This window comes from Homarus americanus, unplaced genomic scaffold, assembly GCF_018991925.1.
Source record: "Homarus americanus isolate GMGI-L3 unplaced genomic scaffold, GMGI_Hamer_2.0 scaffold367, whole genome shotgun sequence".
NCBI classification, from domain to species: domain Eukaryota; kingdom Metazoa; phylum Arthropoda; class Malacostraca; order Decapoda; family Nephropidae; genus Homarus; species Homarus americanus.
Genome location: NW_024743709.1, coordinates 12109180 through 12131679, shown reverse-complemented (window position 1 = coordinate 12131679; position 22500 = coordinate 12109180). Strand labels below are relative to the sequence as shown.

General features: G+C 35.5%; 1 protein-coding gene across 2 annotated transcripts in view; it reads right to left on the bottom strand.

Annotated features, from left to right (window-relative positions):
* Nucleotides 1-21243, bottom strand: part of LOC121877261 (solute carrier family 35 member B1-like) — a 60774-nt gene extending 39531 nt beyond the window's left edge. Inside the window, exons 1-3 of one of the 2 annotated variants that reach the window (XM_042382919.1) lie at nucleotides 21148-21243; nucleotides 12519-12648; nucleotides 5466-5574 (exon numbers count right to left, since the gene is read on the bottom strand). In XM_042382919.1, the coding sequence (XP_042238853.1) occupies nucleotides 5466-5574; nucleotides 12519-12648; nucleotides 21148-21179 (271 nt within the window). In that variant the 5' untranslated portion in view covers nucleotides 21180-21243. The remainder of the gene's footprint in view (nucleotides 1-5465; nucleotides 5575-12518; nucleotides 12649-21147) is intronic. The other variant, XM_042382920.1, reaches the window with a different exon arrangement.
* Nucleotides 21244-22500: the final 1257 nt, after the last annotated feature.

Below are 22500 nucleotides of genomic sequence, written 5' to 3'. Positions count from 1 at the left end.
GAGTCTGCAATAAGCCGGTTGGCCTATGCATGGCAGCTCCTGTCGAGAGTTACTACCACTCTTTATCTTCCATGAATCTATCTAGCCTCCTTTTAAAACTTTCCAGCGTTCCATCACTTACTACAAAGTTGCTAAGCTTGTTCCATTCGTCCACCACCCTATTTGTGAACCAGTTCCTTCCTATCTCCCTCCGAAACCTAAACTTATCCAACTTAAATCAGTTGCTACAAGTCCTATCCTGCTCGGATATTACAAGAACTTTATCTATATCGCCTATATTGATTCCTTTCACCCACTTAAATACTTCTATTATATCTCCCCGCACTCTTCGTCTTTCTAGGGAATGCAAGTTTAGTTTCTTTAACCTATCTTGATATGGAAGGTTTCTAAGTCCCGGAATCATTTTCGTCATTCTTCGCTGCACCGGCTCCGGTGAATTGATATCCATTCTATAATAAGGGCACCAGAACTGAACCGCATAATCGAGGTGCAGCCTGACTAGTGCAAGATATATTTGCAATAAGACCTCTGCACTCTTATTACTTACACTTGTAGATATAAAACCTAATACTCTGTTTGCCTTATTTCAAACATTAACGCACTGTTTTCTAGGCCGTAAGTCCGGGCTTACAAGTACCCCTAAGTCTCTTTCACAAGTCGACTTCCCTAGGTTGATGTTGTTAAGGCTGTATACATTGACAATATTTGTTCTTCCAATATTAAGTACACTGCACTTGCTGGTGTTGAATTTCATTTGCCATTTTTCTGACCACTCCTGCAGTTTATTTAAATCCTCCTGTAGTGCATTTGCATCCTGCCCTGAATTAATCTGCCGCCCTATTTTTGTGTCATCCGCAAACTTGCTTATGTCACTGCTGATCCCAGTACCTAGATCGTCTATGTAGATTATGAACAAAAGTGGGCCCAGTACTACTGACCCCTGGGGAACCCCACTAGTTACACAGCCCCACTCAGATTTAACACCATCTACGCTGACCCTCTGTGTTCTATCGGTGAGCCATGATTTTATCCAATTTAAGGCTTTCCCCTCGATACCATGAGGCTTAACTTTTCTTAGAAGCCTCTGATGCGGTACTCTGTCAAACGCTTTACTAAAGTCTAAGTAAATAACATCATAATTTTCGTCGTTATCTACTACCTTGAAGACTTTACTAAAAAACGTCAGCAGATTTGTTAGACAAAATTTTCCCTTTGTAAACCCATGTTGAGAGTCGTAGATTAATTTGCTTTTCTCTAAATGCAACCGCACAGTGCTGAACTTCCAGTCCCAAATCCACCGACTGAACAAGAATTGAGTGATTCCGATTCTAACTCTACCTCAATGGAAAACGACTACCAGGATGACTCTGAAAATACCAGGCCTAAACTATTTACTCAAGAAGCGCTTCATGATCTCATCAGGGACCTAAACTTGTCAAAAGAAAAGGCTGAAGTTTTGGGATCCAGACTAAAGCAGCGTAACCTGCTAGAAGATGGAGTGCATATCACTACAGCGCGTTACCGACATAGACAGCTGTCTGCATTTTCCAAGATGGCAAACAACCTTTGTTATTGCGAGGACGCAGTATCTCTCATGCAACAACTCTGCAAGTCTGAAACATACAAGACAGAGGATTGGAGGCTGTTTATAGACTCAGGAAAAGACTCTCTGAAAGCTGTTCTTTTACACAATGGCAATCAGCTTCCATCTGTCCCAATAGCACACGCAACAAAAATGACTGAGAGCTATGAAACAATGAAAATTCTGTTGGCCGCTATAGAGTATGAGAAACACCAGTGGAAGATATGTGGCGATCTCAAAGTCATCAGTTTACTACTGGGCCTTCAGAGTGGCTACACAAAGCACATGTGCTTTTTGTGCTTGTGGAACAGCAGAGCTGATGCAGAGCACTATGTGAGAAAGGATTGGCCGACAAGACCAAGAGATGCGCCTGGAAGGTTTAACTGTGCTCACAATCCGCTTGTAGATCCAGAAAAGATATTTTTGCCTCCACTGCATCAAAAGCTCGGTTTGGCTAAAAATTTCATCAAAGCTATGGATCAATTCGGTGCTGGGACTCTATACTTATCTCAGAAACTAGGTGGTGTGGTTTCCGAAGCCAAGTTGAAAGCAGGTGTCTTGAATGGACCACAAATTCGTATACTAGTTAATGATAGCGAATTCACCAAAACATTGAACCCACTGGAGAAAAAAGCATGGGAATCATTTGTCAATGTGTCAAAGAATTTTCTTGGAAACTATCGTGCTGACAACTACAAAGAAATCGTAACAACCATGCTTCAGAATTATCATGCATTGGGAGCAAGGATGTCCTTGAAATTGCATTTTTTCCACTCTCATGTTGAATTTTTCCCAGGTAACCTTGGAGACGTTAGTGATGAACACGGCAAAAGATTTCATCAAGATATCGCCATAATGGAGAGCAGATATCAGGGACAATTCAGTCCTAACATGATGGGCGACTATTGCTGGACACTGCAACGAGAAGAGAGCAAGCTGTACAAGAGAAAGAGTAAAGTTCAGAAGCACTTTTAGAACTTCATATTTTGTCATTATAAAGGATTTGAACTTATGTTTTTTGGTACAATTTTTTATGAGCTTATCTGTGATAGGTTTAAAATTGTATCTTGCATGACGCGATAATGTTACTATATTTACTATTTTTTTATTCTTTAAGAAAGTAGGTCTGATGGTAGAATGAAACATCCAATTAATATTCATTAATATGAAATTAGTCATGAAAGCACAGTCACATGAGATAATCTCATCTTTTGCACGACACGTGATGGAATATTAAATATTTGTACCTATTGATTTTTTTATAAAACCTGGTCTGATAGAACAAAACAAATATCAGAGTCGAATTCAGCAATATGAAATTAGTTGTGTGAGCATGATCTCATATGTGAACCATTTTGGCTGTTGACCAGTGATCTGCCAATGTGTAGGTAGTGTTGGTGTGTTGAGAGAAGTGTACCTTTTTGGAGTTAGGGGCGCATGGTCAGCCCCCCCTCCCTCATGTGTGGCTAATTATGTCAGCCCCCCCCCCTTCCTCAATCAAGCATGGCTAATTGTGATAAGGAGTTGAATTTGATACCATAATGGTGCTTAATAAATTCTCTACCAAACATTTCCAATAAGATGTCCTTTAACAAAATATTTCTACTCTATATGATATAGTGATGGGAATTCCATTGTCTTATAAAAAAATTTAAGAAATGTTTGGTAAAATAAATATATTTAAAACAACAAAAGCTGTACATGATACAGGCGTGAACACAGCTGTTACTTTATCCTCTTCACCACTGATTGGCTCGTTAAACACTTGGGCGATCGTCACGTCACTGTTACACACTTCACTCAATTGACCGTACTGTAATACATAACTAATCAAGTCTTAATACTTGGGATGAAGGTTGGGTGGGAGATTATTGGGTCATGCTACTAACCTGACCTGATGCAATGTCAGGTCACTCAGTGTTGGGTGAGGGATTAGTGGGTCTTATGACCTGAAGATGTCTTGAATGACATTATTTTATACCTATGAGGTATATACACAGTATTATACTGTATTGTATATGAAGGGCACATGTATTAATAAGCACAGATTATTACAGTAATGTACCTTAACTAATTAACCCTTTCGCTGCGATTCACGCTTTTACAATTTTATTCTGGTTACCGCCAGACAATTTTATTCAGCTTAAGGTAACCTCCCTATGGCAAAAGGGTTAACAAAAAACAAATAAACAATATTGTATCATGACTGAGTCAGTACTTTAGACAAACAGTGAGGCGACCCTTTGGGGGAGGGGGGTGGCAGGGTCACCTTTAGCCCCCAATGGACCCTTCTCCCTAGTTCACAGCAAATGTTATAATCTTTACTGTATTTGTGTTAAAGAGATGAATTTGATACCATAATGATCCTCTATGAGACATATCCTATATGATATCCTTAAATGAAAAGCTGAATTGGAAGGTAAAAAGTATTTTACTCTATGTACATTCAATTCCATAATATCCCAGCCAGTTTTCCATGAAAAAGCCATAATTTTGAGCAACATATTATTGTACAGTACTCATTTTGTACTAAATGTACTATGCTAAGGGCACACACACACACACACACGGGAATTAAGACAACAAGCATCCAGTAAGGGTCTTGTTGTGTGACTACATGGAGGTGAATTAAAAGATCAGCTGTTGAGGAGCTCATCCCTTGGCAACACTGGTGCATGTTACCACTCCTTTCCACTCCATCTCTCGTCACCCACACCTTTCTGCTTTCTCACTCTATATTTTAAAATATTGTGTAATGTAATGTTGAAGGGATACAACTTTGTTCATTTACACTTATACTTATCACAATCTCCCTAAAAATACTTTAGCTTTCGTGTTTATTCAAGACATCTTCAGGTCAAGAGACCCATTAATCCCCCACCCAAGAAAGGATGACCTGACATTCCATCAAACGTCAGTAATATGAGACCACTAATCCCCCACCCTACCTCCACCTGACATTGAGTCAGGCCAGGTCAGATCCCCCAACAAAATACTTTAACTTTCATCTTTGTTCAAGACATTTTCAGAAAATTCTCTCGATTTTCAACCTTGGATAATTTGTTCCTAAAGCTGGAAATTTTTGTAAAATTCGGGCTTTGGGAATGATTTTCCGAGCAAATTTCAATTCCGGCTATAGGAGATTTCCGGGTTTGAGGGATTCCAGCTAACGGCGATATTACTGTATGACAATCTATTTCATTAAGGGGTTCGCAACTGACTAGTGGTTCTCACACCTAATGTACTCTCCATCCAGAATATCACTGGCCTTTATGAGGGATGCAAAAGAGTGAGAGGAAATTATAAAAGAGTCAGTGGGGAAGGACTGGTGACAAAGTCTGGAGAGACATTACAACAGAGAACTGAAGAAAGAGGAAAGTGAAGTTATTTTGTGAATACCTGTACAGTATGTCACAACTGAAAAGTATACAGTCCCACAATATGCCATTACTCTGTATTTCCCACATCCTGTCTTACTTAATATGCACTGGGTTCTTTGAAAGTGTTGTCCTTAAATTTTCTCAGATGTAAACTAAATCAAAATATCCTGTTAACAAATATTTTTTCTTACAAATCTACCCCATGTATTTATGACTAAAGTTATTTTTATGATACAAAAATTTAATTCATGCTGATGTATAAAAGATTTCTGTTTCTCACACCAAAACATATGAGAAATTTGTTTCAATAATGCACCATAATGTGGAAAGAAATTTCATTTTCTAAACTTTTTCATGGATCCTCCTTGAAGAGCTCTGCATACCTGGAACACCCACTCTAACCTTACACTTAACAATGCAGCAAGATTTATTCTAAATGCACCACATTGTTCTACTCAATAAGGAGTCAAGACCAACAAATGTTAAAACAAATTGTCACTTACCAACAACAATCATGAAGATGAAGACATACTTCTTCCATGTGTATGACTTTCTTCCTAAGATAACTCCCAGGATCATCACTGGAATGGGCTTACAAGATTTTCCTACAACCTGGAATGGCAAATTTGATTTTCTTATTATCTGTAGAACTGTGCATGTCCAAACCTCTTCAATTTCAATACAGAAAAGTTTTCCCTGTATAGATTAAACAATTTTCTGAAGAAAATTTGTGCCACAATCCACCATTACATACAACTAATACTGTACACTACAGCATGCCCTGACAATTAGCAGATTTTTAACTCACGGACCTCGAATATTCACAGATGACACCCTGGATGTACCCAAGAATGTCTAAGGGTAGTTTTAAAGTTGTTGGCATTTTCGCTGCCTGTATAGGGAGCCATTCGTTCTAGAGACAGTAATTTCTTTTACCTGTATGTATATATATATATATATATATATATATATATATATATATATATATATATATATATATATATATATATATATATATATATATATATATATATATATATATATATATATATATATATATATATATATATATATATATATATATATATATATATATATATATATATATATATATATATATATATATATATATATATATATATATATTATATATATATATATATATACGTGTATGAGTTCTTAAGACCAAATTTTTGGGCAAAAAGTTGGGGGTCGACCTCTATACGGGTAATAGTTTCGTTAGGTTGAAAAAAATTTACCAGTAACTACCAGTAAACAATGGAAACGATGCACCAACGCACCACCCGCTGTGAGTGTCGGTACAGTTGCCAGGGCAGATCTCTTGCGTCATCATAGCAAGCCCAAAGTAGCCAAATGCATGGTATGGTATGCACAGGAGTATGTAAAACATAAAGTATTCATTTTTAAAAGTGTATTTATAGATACATAAATTTTTGTTAATTAAATTTGAAACATCAATATGATGTGAGTCAGGTCATCTACACACAGTTGCCAGTTTCAAAATTTTCCTTTTAAAATTTTAAGTTACCGAGTATTTCTTTTCCCAAATCATTTTACAATACTGTAGGTAAAACAGTATACTATTGTGCAAACCCCACAGAAAAAAAATTAACAAATGGAGACACCAAAAATGTAAAAAAAAAAAATGCTGTCTGACTTGCAACACTGTTGGTAGGGTCAGGTGGTTCTAACGGTACCTGCCAGGACCCGGTAATCAAATTTATAACAATATCTAACCTCAATTACTGTAGTTTATCTGATGTAGGCAATATGAAGTAAAAAATACCAGTTAAAGTGAGAAATTGGAAGAGAATAAACAAGAAAGATGTTGGGCTATTTTTGGTAGGGCTGAGGGAGAGAGTACCAGCTGTTTGGTCTTTTTTGGCGGGAGAGTCACGCAAATATCCGTACTAGTATTTGTTTGGTGTCTTCTGTATTTTTAAAAATGAATACTTCTAAATTAAAAGTACCGTAACATTGTATTATATAAAAACTTGTCATATTTCTGGAAAATAAGAAGCAAGAAAATAAGAATACACAGGTAAACACAATTTCAACGTACGCTAAAATTAAAAGCTGCTTAAGAAGGGCCGATGCAAACACAAAGCCTCCACGACCAGGGCTCTGCCGTATCAGCTAGACGGTACACGTGTTTTTCGAATCGTTTTCAGTTAAAAAACTTTTACATCACAAGTGAATTAGGATAGAATATTATTGTAATATAACAGTTTTTAACTGAAAACCATTCAAAAGGCGATTACGGTAACATCTTGTGAACGAAAGAAAGCGAGTCATTGTTTTTGTCACGATTTTATCCCACTTTCCACTATAATACGTACGTCATTTCAGCAAAAATATTACATTTCCATATTCTCAGAAATAAATAGTAGTTTTGCTGAAACGTGATGTATTTCAATGTAAATTAGGATAAACTACATGAAAACAAAAGACTTTACCTAACCTTCCGATGTTCAAGATATGTTACTCGTATTTTTAATAGTTTTCGGTTAAAATACTGTTATATTAGTGATATTCTATTCATACTGTGGTTGATATAATACCTTCACGGAAATGTAATATTTTTTGCTGAATTGACATACGTATTACAGTGGAAAGTGGGATAAAATTGTGATGAAAACAATGACTTGCGCTTTCTTTCGTTCAAAAGATGTTACCGTAATCACTTTTCGAATGGTTTAGTTAAAAAACTGTTGTATTGTATTACAATAATATCCTAATTGACTTGAATAAATATTACGATACCATATTTCTGAATATTTTCATTAAAATCCATCAAAATCATTTTCCTTGTCATCGTCTGCAGCACCAAACAGCTTCTCCCAGTCCTCTCCTTGAACAGGGCTAGAGGGAACGTGTTTTTCGAATCGTTTTCAGTTAAAAAACTATTACATCACACGTATATTTTACCTAAACTGTGCCTGAATGAATATATTCTCGGAAATAAATAGTAGTTTTGCTGAAACGTGATGTATTTCAATGTAAAATAGGATAAAATACATGCGAAAACAAAAGACTTCACCTAAGCTTCCGATGTTCTTGAGATGTTATTCGTTTTTTTAATAGTTTTCGGTTAAAATTCTGTTATATTACAATGATATTCTATTCATACTGTGCTTGATATACTACATTCACGGAAATGTAATATTTTTTCCTGAAATTACGTACGTATTACAGTGGAAAGTGGGATAAAATCGTGACGAAAACAATGACTCGCTTTCTTTCGTTCAAAAGATGTTACCGTAATCACTTTTCGAATGGTTTAGTTAAAAAACTGTTGTATTACAATAATATTCCCTCCTAATTGACTTGAATAAATACTTGAATGGAAATATACAATATTTTTGTTGAAACTACCTGCGTTTCAGTGTAAAGTGTCGTAATAATAAATGGTAAACAAGTTTATAGGACGTAGAGTTTTTCTGAAGGTTTTGTTGTTCCATTACCCTCAAAATCTTGGGTCGACCTATAAACGAGGAATATCATAAATTAACGATTTCTTGGTCATAAAATCGGGGTCGACCTATATACGAAGGGGGGTTATAGACGAGTATATACGGTATATATATATATATATATATATATATATATATATATATATATATATATATATATATATATATATATATATATATATATATATATATATATATATATACAGTGGGGTATGCTATAACGAACGGATCCTACTACGAATATTCCTATAACGAACGGTTTTACCTATAAAATTGAGAATGCTATAACGAACGAAACTCCTACAACGAACATTATTTAATTTTTTTTTTCTAATTTATTGTTTTTTTATTACAAATATTAATGATATTCTTTATTTCAGGGGTTTAGATGCATATTTATGCACTTTTTTACAATTTTTACAATTTTATATTATATTTTTCAGTGTTAAGTGGTTGTATTTGGGGGCCTGGAACGGATTAATCCTATAACGAACGAATGCTATAACGAACAAGGTTCTAGAACCAATTAGATTCGTTATAGCATACCCCACTGTATATATATACAGTATTACCCCGCTTTACACAGTTTCACTTTCCGCGTCTTCTCATTTACAGGGTGCCTTGCCACAACCGGACTTTCACTTTCCGTGGTGCATCTACTCATATACGCAGTGAAGTATAATTTTTTTTTTTTATTTACCTCATAAAATTCATACAAATTACCAGGCCAGAATATAATTTACATTGCTGGAATTCTTACAATATGATGATCATTTTGAATATAAACATCATGGATTTTGCATTAGACATACAAATTTTAGATCTAATGAAATAATTTGGTTTACACAAAGCAAATATTTTATCCTTTGTGCAGAATATATGAAGTTTACATTCAAAATATTCCCTGACCTACAAGGAATCCAGAAATGTCAATGATATTATCCTAACTTTAGTCTGAGTTATTATTTATTACTAAAAATGTAAATACCTGTATACTATTTTCTCCCAAAGCTTCTTTGGTAGGGAGGGAAGGTGGGGGGTAGGGAGGGAGGGAGGGAGGGACCGACCCAGCTAGGGCGGAGTATTTTGATTGACAGATAGTGTCCTTGAAGAATATTTCTTTGTTTATTTACTGAAGATATATGTTTTAGCTCATAAAATTCATACAAATTACCCGGCCAGAATATAATTTACATTGCTGGAATTCTTACAATATGATGATCATTTTGAATATAAACATCATGGATTTTGCATTAGACATACAAATTTTAGATCTAAAGTAATAATTTGGTTTACACAAAGTAAATATTTTATCTTTTGTGCAAAATATATGAAGTTTACATTAAAATATTCCCTGACCTGCAAGGAATCCAGAAATGTCAATTATATTATCCTAACTTTAGTCTGAGGTATTATTTATTACTAAACGTTAAAATCTAGTGTTTCACCCAATCATTTCTCAGAGAGGTAGGAGCTAGTGAGCTGGGAAGAGGGGGGGAGGGGGGATTTGAGTCCATTATTTGAATGGACATTAACCTGGCGACTGTATTTCTCTTAAATATTAATTATGTGAGCATACCATCATAAAATTTAGATGTTATTTTTACTACAACATAGGTATTGTGTCGGAAAAAGTGGAGTTTGGGGGTCGGGCCAGTCTCTATTGGAATTAATCCCATATGTTCTGTTGTTCGCTTTACGAGGTTTTCACTTTCCACGGTACCCTGTGGGTTCAATTGACCGCGTAAATCGGGGTACTACTGTGTGTGTGTATATATATATGTGTGTGTGTGTATATATATATATATATATATATATATATATATATATATATATATATATATATATATATATATATATATATATATATATATATATATATATATATATATAATATATATATATATATATATATATATATATATATATATATATATATATATATATATATATACTGATAACCACAAGGAAAGAAAAGAAAACCACGAAGTTCCCAAGCGCTAGTGTAATTCACATCTTCAGGGTGAGTACAGACTAGTCTGTACTCACCCTAATAATTACCTTTCACCCAGCACCTACAGTGATTTACTTGCATATATATATATATATATATATATATATATATATATATATATATATATATATATATATATATATATATATATATATATATATATATATATATATATAACATGGGATTAACTGAAATAGAGACTGGGCCATTGAAACTACACTTATAGGTTTTTAACACTTACATTAGTAGAAGAGATGGCTGGGCACACGGGGGATGGGGGTTGGTTCGAGGCAGGGGCAGATTATTGGCCCTCACCTGTATCAATTGTATCACTATCCACCACAGAGGCTTGCAGGGCCTCTTTGTCAAACCCCTCAAAGTCCATATCCTCACTATCACTGACTTGGGCTGGCTGTGTTGGATGGCGGGTGAAGAACTTGGTAATGTTTTGTTGACTGGGCGACCTAGTGCGCACCCTGCACGCGCCACTTCCCGCATAAACGATGGAATGTACCGCGTAACTAATAATTGCCGGTCTGGCCTGCCGTTTAAATGGCCAAACGCGTAAAGGAAATCCGCTTAAATCAAGACTATACTGTATACAATACTTACAGGTAAAAGAAATAAATTATCCTAAGGGCAAACACAAAATGAATATACATTTCTTTGAATGCAAGTAAAAAATGTACCACCCCCCTCTTCAAATTCAAGTAAAACTTTTAAAACTATATGAAAGCAAAACAAATACATTAATTATATTTCAAATTATCATTGAATTCCATTCAACTCTGAGTCTCATAAAACTTCTTGTACAGTACTGTATTTAGTAACACCTGCAGGCCAAATTACCTTTATATTAACTACAGAAATACCACTCAAGATTCATCAAACTTTAAGAGAGTAAATGGTATATAACTAATACAAAGACACTTAAGATCTTAGCTCTGTGCCTCAAACAACGTTCCACCCTCAGGTTTGAGTGTCGGTGAGCAAGGTTTCCACTTCAAACAAATTCAGGCATCTTTACCAAACCTCAAGAGTTTGCATCTCTCTGGGGATTTAACTTTTAATTTCAGTCATTCTGTCTTCCCATGGCCTTAATATTCTCAATTCTGCCCATTATCATCAATTCTCAACCATTATCCCCTCACCTTACTAAAAGTATGGGAAGTGTTTTACTTCCTTTATTCCACTTATTTCCAGTATTTCTCTCAATACTCTCACCAATCTTAGTACTTCTTCACTTGTTTATCTACCAGTTAACTTACCATTAGCCATGTCCTGTAGCACCACATCTAGAGAGCCTCTAGTCTCCTCCTGGCATCTCCTTAAAGTGTATGCTTCTGACTCAAACAATATTTATGATAATATGTAGCATATAACAACCCTTTTCTCAAACTATATTTACTATGTATCTCTTTTTAACTGCTCTAGTCCTAATTCCTAACTGACCCTAATGAATCCTCCTATCCTTCTCCCTCGACAAAATTACCATATCAAATGTGTTCTTTTGTGGGATCTGGAATGGCTGGAAAGCTTGATATAGTTCAGGCAACATTCACAATTTTGCACATTTTATTCCCATCAATAAACTGGGCCTAGGACCTGGGTTTTTACTCCTTAAGACTTGTTAAGCAGTGCATGATTCACCTGATCCTTGCATCATTTTATAAAAATACATAAATTAAAATGAACAAATTTTTGTTGCATAATGATCTGGCAACATGATTTAAGTATTGAAGGGGTAAAAATGCTTGGCCTGCATAGTTTATGTGCAATATTGTTACCAGTATTAGATAAGCATACAACCCTCATTCTTCTTTTCTTTTAGTTCTAAAAGGGTACAATGTACTGGTTCATAATTACAATGCAATCTGTTGAGCCATCAATGACAAAAACTTTTGTGGATAGACAGATAACGGATGTGCTAAGACTAGAACAGAAAGCAACTACAGTATTCCCATTCTGGTTCGAAGGATCCAGTAGGGTATAAAAATGAAAACTAGGCACTTATTTATAGATGAAAGGGACAAAAATATACCACAAACCTGGGTAGGATAGTTGATCCACTGTAAAGCCATATTGGAGGAGACCATTGCCAGCAGGTACGTCAGAGCACACGAGGCATAGTAGACGTGGCGTGTTGTATCTTCTCCCTGATGGGGACAAGCTTCCCCACTTAAAACACACAGGAGCACAGGGGGGCCATGGTTAATATTAGAAAAGGTAATTAAGTTGACATGATTTTATACAAGTTTAAAGGATTCTAAAAGTTATAATTAATTAGCATGAGCAGAGGCTATTTAATTTGGATAAGGTCAATGTTACCGGGTACATGTATCTCTCAATTAGCGTTAATTCACTTAAAGTTAATTTGGTTCATTGAAAAAAAAGGCACTCATTTAACAATGGGTAAAAAATCAGTTTAGCAATAACTTGACTCGCTGGGTAGGGAAAAAACTGGAGATGAGGTGGCCTGTCAGATGGCATGTTGCCATTATTACATGTATGAAACTGTATAAAAGTTGTGGAAAATCATTACATGTAAACTAAAATACTCTAATGTGGCTTAGAAATAAATAAAATATAATATCAAACGATAAAATAAGAAAAATGAAGAGCATGGGTGAATATGTGTGCAATAAAGGTATGTGTGGAGGCAGTGTGGGGTAACTGCATTGCCATCCTGTTGCACCCCCCCCCTGTTATGTCACAGTATACACACACACACACACATCAGTAGTCAGCTGGATGACTGTCCTACCCACAGGAAGGTTTTAGTGTGGAAGGAGCTATTTTTTGTACATAAAATATGTGCTGTTGTATTTTATGATACAGTACAGTACAGGTGCTCCTCTACTTACAAAGCAGAGTCAGGTTCCTGAGGCTTGTTTGTAGTCCTACTTGTAGATACCAAACATATTGTAAAAAATGAAAAGATTATGGATATTTAGTACAGCTATACCCTTTAATACAGCCTTAAAACTTGGCTCACTCTTCTCCTCTTAGGTAATGTTTGTTCTATCTGGAATTTTCTTCAAAATAATCCAGTCTCATCCACATTAAACACCTATTCTGGCAGGTAATCCCCCTCAGTGATGATGTTTGTTTCTCTGAAAGTTTGTAAGTTTAATGTTCTTAAGTAGAGGAGCACCTGTATGCTATTTATCAATTTTATTGTTTACCATAGCAATTTGTTTTCTTCATTTTTGATGTACATAATTTTAAATTTGTTAAAATTGGGCTCAACTTTTGCTCTCTAAATCGTTTAACTATGAACCATATCATTATATAAAAGTTTGGTGTTAATAAATCACTTAACTCTGAAACCATTTATAAGAAGCTAGTTTATCATTATTATTATTATTATCATTATTAGTAGTAGTACTACAGGTTGTACCTCTCTAGTCCGGCAACCTCGGGACCTGACCGGTGCCGGATCATGGAAATTTCCGGACCATGGAAATTCACCCTTTTCCTGGATAGATAGTGACTTGTGCATACACTTGGAAGCACTAGCACCACTTTCACTGCTTCATGGTCTCTTTGAAGACATATTGAAGGGTTAAATGTTGTACAGTAGGTTCTCAAATTTGTGATTTTAATTCAACGTTTTTTATTTGGACACAAAAAAAACACTGCAATTACAATTCTGTGGCGGAAACTGGAATTTCGGCGGTTTGAGCAGCCGCCAACGTTCAGACTTGCCAATTGTGTAAACAGCGTCATTCTCTATGTACAAAAGATTCACTATTGTTTATTACTGAATGTCTTTTTGATTGAATTAATGTTTATGTGTGCAAAATGAACAATACACTTCATTAATAATAAGTAGAATATTACACACGAGGAAAGGAAACATGTGTTTTCGTTGTTTTACAAAACCAGTGACTGACTGGTTCTACATATAAAACTGAAGAAAATAAGACCCTGGTTGTAGCTGTAGTAAAATTAATGTAAAAATTAATATGGTGGTTTTAAGTAATGTTATTTAATGTTAATAAATGGAACTGGAAGTAGCTAACCATTAATGGTGAAGAAAAAAAGTGAGATCGTATGTAAGTGCGCACATGTGAAAACATAATCATTACTCTACATGAATATGACCTTCTTTACTGTTCATATATATTTTTTAATTAATGTTTCTGAATTTAAAAAAAAATTCTACCCACCAGTGGTGTAAAGTTGAACATATAAAGACAGCCAATGTTGTTGTGTGTGTTTTTACTAGGATGACGAAGTTGCCAAGCCATTAGGTTCAACTCTAGCTAAAGCTGTAGAACATAAGAACTTTTTCTGTGTTGTTTTTAGTTTTTATTTAACTTTATCTGTGTTATTTTCGTTGGTTTATTAGGATGTTGCTTTATTACAGGTAGTAATTCGCCAAAAAAGTAGGGTAAATAAGGCCAAATTTAGCCAAACATCGAAAGTACCAGACTCAAATTAATTTTCTCCATCGGCAAACTAAAATCGTTCCGGACCACGGGAGTTTCCGGACCACAGAATGCCGGATTAGAGAGGTACAACCTGTAGTAAGGTGCCCTGAAGTTTAAACCTGTAGTTCACGCTCTGTGCTTTGCTGTTATTCCTTGCTTAGCGACAATTTTGCTTAACATTAGTTTTTCAGGAACGCGCCTCACCATTCAACAAGAGATACCTGCATAGCCTTAGGAAGGAATATGTAAAACAAATGACCTCACTGACAGTAGTTCAACATTATGCATGCCCATAATATTAAATGACTTCATTGTTAATTCATTACAGTATATCAATATCCCTTATAATGATACGGACAAACCTAAACATTTATAGTACATTACAGTGACACTTAGCTACATTAAATTTGAAACACAATAAAAATTATCCACAACATGACACCTTAATATCACAACTTGAAAAATATACTTTTCATAAAATCACAGAGTAGAATACAGAACCCTTTGCTTTCTAAAGCAATCTTAAATATTAAAATGACAGTATAGCATTGTACCAACTATACTACTTGAGAAAAGCTCACCGATTTTGGCATCATGACAAGAGATAGGATCTTAGCAAAGAATATCATTGCTAAAACCTGGCAATAACACTTGATACCCAAAATTATGCCAAGACATCTGTGTTAGTTGTTAGGACTGCAGCATGCACACTCTGCACCACACAAGTTCCTGGAAAACTAACTTCTTGTACTGTACAGTAGAAATTGTTTTAATGTTCAAGTACACCAATGAATTTTTTTTGCCATATTACTTTAATTTGCACCTTCCCATGGCTAAGCAGTAAGGATGTAAAATTATGTCATTCTTTGAAAAAGTTATACTGAACACCAATCCCTTCACCAAACATCATCTCACCCATTACTGTACTGCATTTGACATTAGCAGTACAGTATAGCACTGTAAAATATTTCTTATCAACGAAATTTGATGTGCTCATTTAAATATATTGTACACCATTCCTTTTCATGTGAAAATACTGATCTATTCCAATAGTACTACAGGTATAAACAATACTAAATACAAAGGAAAATCAAAGGCAAAGACAGAATAAACATTACTTATAGGTAGCACACTCTCTTCTCCCAAAAAAATATAGATTCAGTAACACCAGAAAAATAGTTATATACAGTATTAATAAATAAATACTGTACTGTAGAATCAGGTGAGAATAAAAAAAAAAAAAATTATATTTATTTCAACTGAAAAATTAATAGTTCCCATAAACAGTATAGTATCGATTTACAGTTTGGTTTTACGCATTTGGTCATTTACGGCACCTTGCCAGATCGACAATTTTTATTTACGGTTCATTCCATCATTTACCGGGAGTAAAACGGGCAGAGTGCGCCTAAAGTGCCCCATTCAACAAAAACATTACCAAGTTCTTCACCGCCACCCACCACAGCCAGCCCAAGTCAGTGATATGTGAGGATATGGACTTTGAGGATTTGACAAAGAGGCCCTGCAAGCCTCTGTGGTGGATAGTGATACAATTGATACAGGTGAGGCCAATAATCTGCCCTCTGCCTCGAACCAGCCATCTTTTCTACTAACGTAAGTGTTAAAAAATAATAGTATTGATATTTCTCTTAAATATTAATTGTGTGTACATCCATCATAAATTAAGATGTTATTTTTACTATACAAAGTCGTATTATTATCGGAAAAAGTGTAGTTTGGGGAATTCGGCCCAGTCTCTATTTCAATTAATCTCATTTCTGTTGTTTCGTTTCGCAGCGTTTTCTCGTCTTCTGCGGACCTCCACGGATTTAATTGACCGCGTAAATGAAGACCAAACTGTACATGTACAGTGAATGCAATACCAGAGCATACTGCACAATCATAATGTACAAACATGTGCATCTGAGGTCTGCATGCAAGTATAATAAATAAATATATATATATATATATATATATATATATATATATATATATATATATATATATATATATATATATATATATATATATATATATATATATATATATATATATATATATATATATATATATATATATATATATATATATATATATATATATATATATATATATATATATATATATATATATATATATATATGTGCTGATAACCACAAGGAAAGAAGAAAACACGAAGTTCCCAAAGCTTTCATGTAATTCACATCTTCAGGGGTGATTACAGACTAAAGAGAAGTACAAAACAAGGTGTATATATACAAAGGAGGGTGAGACCAGGTCCACAATGGTCAGGTATTAGGTAATGACCCTACTCTAATCTTTAAATACCACCTTCAGCAGTCTGGTTTAGATATGTTGATGATGTATTATGTCTCTGGCCATGTAATGAGGACCTAAAAGCTTTCCTGCCACAACTTAACAACAGCCCCTCGATCAAATTCACTGTGGAATTAGAGCAAGACTGTAAATTGCCATTCCTAGACTGTCTGATACACAGAATAGGTAACACTTTTAAGTTCAGTATTTATAGAAAACCAACTAATGTGTGTTCATACATTCATTATTATTCTGCCCACCATAATAGAGTCAAACAGTCAGTATTTTCAACAATGTTTTTACGTGCTTTGAGAATTGGCTCAAACCTTATATACCCTAGATCTTTCATAGACAAATGCCTAAACATTACTAAGAAAACTTTTTATAGAACTGATCCCAAGCCCACCCATGACCATAAGAATGTCTTGATATTACCATTTCACAAAAATTTCTCACATTCCTTTACAACTAAAATCATGGAACGTCAATGTAGCATTTAAAAACTCATGCACTGTTAAACAAATGTTAATTAAGAACTCCCCCAACAACACAATTAGTTTGCATTTGGTTAAAGCGACTCTCTGGAATGAATTGTGTTTGTTAACCGAGGGACCACTGTATATACATACTGTACAGTAGTTAAAACAACTATCTATGCAGGTGGGGTTGATGTGCTCCAAAATTTTACGTGTGACTAGTGACAGCCCTCATATACCAAAATTTATCGTCCAAGGTCTCATATTGTTTCCCACAAAGTATGCACAGATAGTTGTTTTAGCTACTGTCCATATATATATACAGGGGGGTATATTAAGAATGCAAAGGGGCCTCACACCCCTCTCGGGACAGCTGTGAGCATATTACTGTATTCATTTTGTAATCAAATGTACAATGCAAAAGTACTAAAAATTTTATCACTTGTGCAAACTATGATGCGTTAAAACTCAAATTAATAACTATCTTGCAAATAGTCCAGCAATGCAAGTTATATTCTCCTAAACCAATTCTGACATTTTATAAGAAAACTTTTAGCCTGAAACAACGTTCACCATCCCCATCTACCTCCCCTGCTGGCTGGAAGGATGGGAAGAGGGAGGTGGGGTGTTGACAGCCAGGAGGGGAGATTTTTGCATACTACGTAGTTGTCAGGGACTAAAGAATTATGAAAAGCAGAGGGTTTAATTTTTTGCTTATAAAATGTCACTGACTTGACTTAGGAGAATATAACTTACATTGCTGGAATTCTTGCAAGATAGCAATTAATTTGAGTATAAACATCCATAGTTTGCACATAAACATAATAATTTTAATAATTAACTTGGTACATTTAAGTACAGGCTGTGATAATTTATGTGGTTGCAGTTGCGGCTTTTGTGACATCACTAATGTATAATTAGTCTCCATATGCTCTGGTTTATTCATTGATCAGTTGTCTAAGTGCAATAGTAGCCCTGTCAAGCCAGATCAATTAATTTTAAAATACTAGAAATTATAATGTAAAATGTTATAAGACAATGGTTTAGTAGAACTGTTAATATGTGTGCTGTGTAGGCATGTCACCTCACCACCTGACTCCTGAACAAACTCTTCATCAACTTCTACAATGTGCTTGATGACGCACACACACAATGATGCCCTAAGAGAAACCCCTGCTCGCTGGAAATATGTCGACGACTCCACCATTGGGATCAGCGTCAACAATTCTGCTCCCAACTATACCGCCCTTCAGGATTTATTGAAGTCTCCAAAACTGGGCCACCAACAACCATGTCACCATCAACCATACCAAGACCATGGTTATGCACATCAACTTTCCTCCCGACAATTGTCCCACCTCCTTCCATTACCGAGGAGCCGAACACACTCCAGGTTGTAGATTCCACGAAGCCTGGCGCCACCATAGACAACAAACTAAATTGGAAACCACACGCCAGTGAAGTTGCACAACCTCCAGTCGCCCACCTCCTCCGCTCACTGGTTCCTCGGAGTTCCTGCACACGAGCTCCTCAGTGTTTACACAATATTCATACTTCCCAAGCTCACCTATGCCTCCCCACCTGGTCTTCCTCCCTAAATGCCAACGAAACACTCTAGAAAAAGGCAAAAGGAGGATGCAAGATTATCTTCCCTTCCTACTCCACATATCAAGAAGCGCCAACACACTGACCCTTTCACTCACTCATCACCACCACGACCATCTGCAAATTTGGTAAGAACTTTCTACACCATCCTCGATAATCCTGCCCTACTACCACCTGAGATCCCTAGTCCGAGAATTGCTGTTCGACACCACAAATCAAGATCCAGCCCATGCACTTAACTGATCACTATAAGAACAGCCCAGTCCCAACCATTAAAAATTATCAATAACTTGTAATAAACCAGTGTATTCACTCCCAGTAAACACTTCCTTGCACTGTCACTATGTTGAAATGCCCTGTAGTTTGAGCTTTTCCCCATCTAGTTATTATATGTCTTATTTGTGTCACTTATGTTACTTGTATATTATTTGTAATTCAAACCCATTCCCCAAATATGTAACTGTATATTTTCAGCCTTCTACAAGCCTTTTAATAAACCATATATTATTATTAAGACAAGCATCCAGTGAGTGTCTGTTTAGTCATGCTGGCTTATTATTTAAATTATTACACCCTGGACGACAAGCCTAGTAACAAGGCCATGCAGTCAGACACTAATACGATATATTCATGTCTCGCAGAACACACGATGACTTGTGATATGGAGACAATATTGATATGATTTAAGGACCATGGGAGTTAGCACCCACCAAAGTGTGGGTAGCGTACAAGAATTAAAATACCATAGTGGCATACAGTGGTTTGTGACTCATCCTGTGGTAGGAGGTCCCTGACAGTGGGACAGTCAAGGCAATACAGTAGTGTTGATGGGTGTTAACATTGGGACAGTTACAGAGTTTACAGGAAGAGAAGTGTGGGTCATACCCCCACCTCAGATACTTGTCAATTAGGTCTGTATCCTATCCTAATGCAAGACAACATTATGTCTGCGGACCTTAAGTCCAAGTCAACAATACTTGTGTGGACAAGGGAGAAAGTGATCATTGTGTTGGATGGATATATTTTCAGCCCATTCATTATGACCTCTTTCACTAGGTCATGCTAGGATTATATTTAGGCTTAAAAGATCCTGACTGGACAGCCTTAATTATTAAAATGTTATTGATTAATCTCAATAGAAAAATTTGCAAATAAACATGTGTAATGTTGTGTGTTTTATATTTTATCTTTAGTCAACTTTTTTTTTTTACAATTTACTGTAGATTAAATTTAATATTTGAGAAAATAATTTTGTTGTTACTTTTTACTTTCAGTTCTTGAGTACTTTATGAATGAGATACTTTTTTTTCCTTCCACTTGAGTACATTGATCTTTGGATACTTTTACTTCTACTTTAGAAACATTTTGTCAATGTAACAATACTTTTACTTAAGTAACAGAGTCCGCACTTTTTACAACTCAGTTTGCTGGTGATTTCATCATGGCTCAGTTTAACATTTGCTGTGCAGTCAGCAAATGGTGTAATTTATCCACATCTCCTTCACCCCTGCCTGGCTATCTTTTTCTAGTGCCTCGTGGATCTGGGAAAAACTGCAACCTAGGTAATATGACTTGAAAACAGCAATTATTCCTTGGTCATAAGGCTGAATAAGATTTTTTTTTCATGGTAATCCATGATTTTCAGAGACACAAGTTTTAAAACTGCAAGCTTAAAGGGAATACTAGGTACATGCAGTGATAAATGTCCATCTTTATCCATCAATAAATCAGATATCTGATACTATACTGTACAGTACAGGTCTGTTAATGGTTAACCATACACAACTGAAAACAACAATTATTTAAAAGCAATGCACACAAAGAACAACTTATCTAATACTCACTTATTTTGGCATATATAGCATTTACAACGCATTGGAGAAAAACAAGTGCCAACGAATATGTAAATTTTTCTTTATCCTCCCCATACCGAGTAAGTACTGAAAAGAAAAAAAATTATCAAGAGGACAATCCAGGAGCAATGTAAAAAAGATGGAAATACTGTGTGCATGTATGCACAGTGTGTATGCATGTACAGTGCAGATATACGAGTACAGTAAACCCTTGATAATTCGGCAGGTATGGAGGGCCTTGCTTAATTATCCCAAATTCCGACTTATCGAGGCAACCACCATACCCAACAGAGAAACAGTAATAAAAAATTATCAGCTTATATATGAGCACGATACATGTACTGTAATTACTAATTTAAAAGAAATAACACTTACCAGCACTGCAGGTGAAAAATGAAGCATTGTTCTAGGTGACACAGTGCCATGGTAGGGTAGGTGACACAATGGCATGATAGGTGATGCAGGGGAATGGTAGGTGATGCAGGGGAACAGAAGGTGACACAGGTGAATGGTAGGTGACGTGGGAATGGTAGGTAACTCAGGGGAATGGTAAGTGATGGATGGAAAATGCTACATAAACAGTAAACAGGGCAGCAATTATGTATACTACTGTAATTTGGTCACGTGTACAAAATCAAGAATAAAATTTAACAAAAACATTCGTTTCTCTAAGTATAATTCAAGTCTATACGTAAATCAACGCTTAACTTCTATCACTATGGATATTATAGTCCACCCTAGTAAACCCGTTTCTTTTATTACAGAGCAAAAGAGGAAATATTAAAATACTACTCTAATGTAGTTTAGAAATAGAGAAAACATAATATAAAACTATAAAATAAGAAAAATTAAGAGAATAGGTACGTAGGTGTGGGGGAGGGGACATATGTGAAGGCTACTTGGTGAGCTGTACTGCTTGAATGACTAACCCGCCTCCCTCCCATATGTGACGTCACGGCACACACACGACTCAAGTCAGCAAGTTGACCGCCTGGCTGAACTGTGGCATCACTTAGTTGATGGTTTGAGTGTGGAAGGAGCTATTTTTTTTTACATAAAATCTGTGCTATTGTATTTTATGTTATGCTGTACAGTGGTACCTCGGTTAACGAACGCCTCGGTTAACAAAATTTTGGTTAACATATTACCTCCCATAAGAATCTTCGATTAGGTTAACGAAAAAAATTTTATTTACAAAATCCTTACGAAAATCACGTTTTGTTTTGAGCATCAGCTGATGAGCTAAGGGGGTACTCAGCCAATTCAGTAATCTCTTCTATGTTTACATTCGTTTCCAATGGAGTAAATATCAAGAAAATTGTGCTCTTTAATATTTGTGCATTT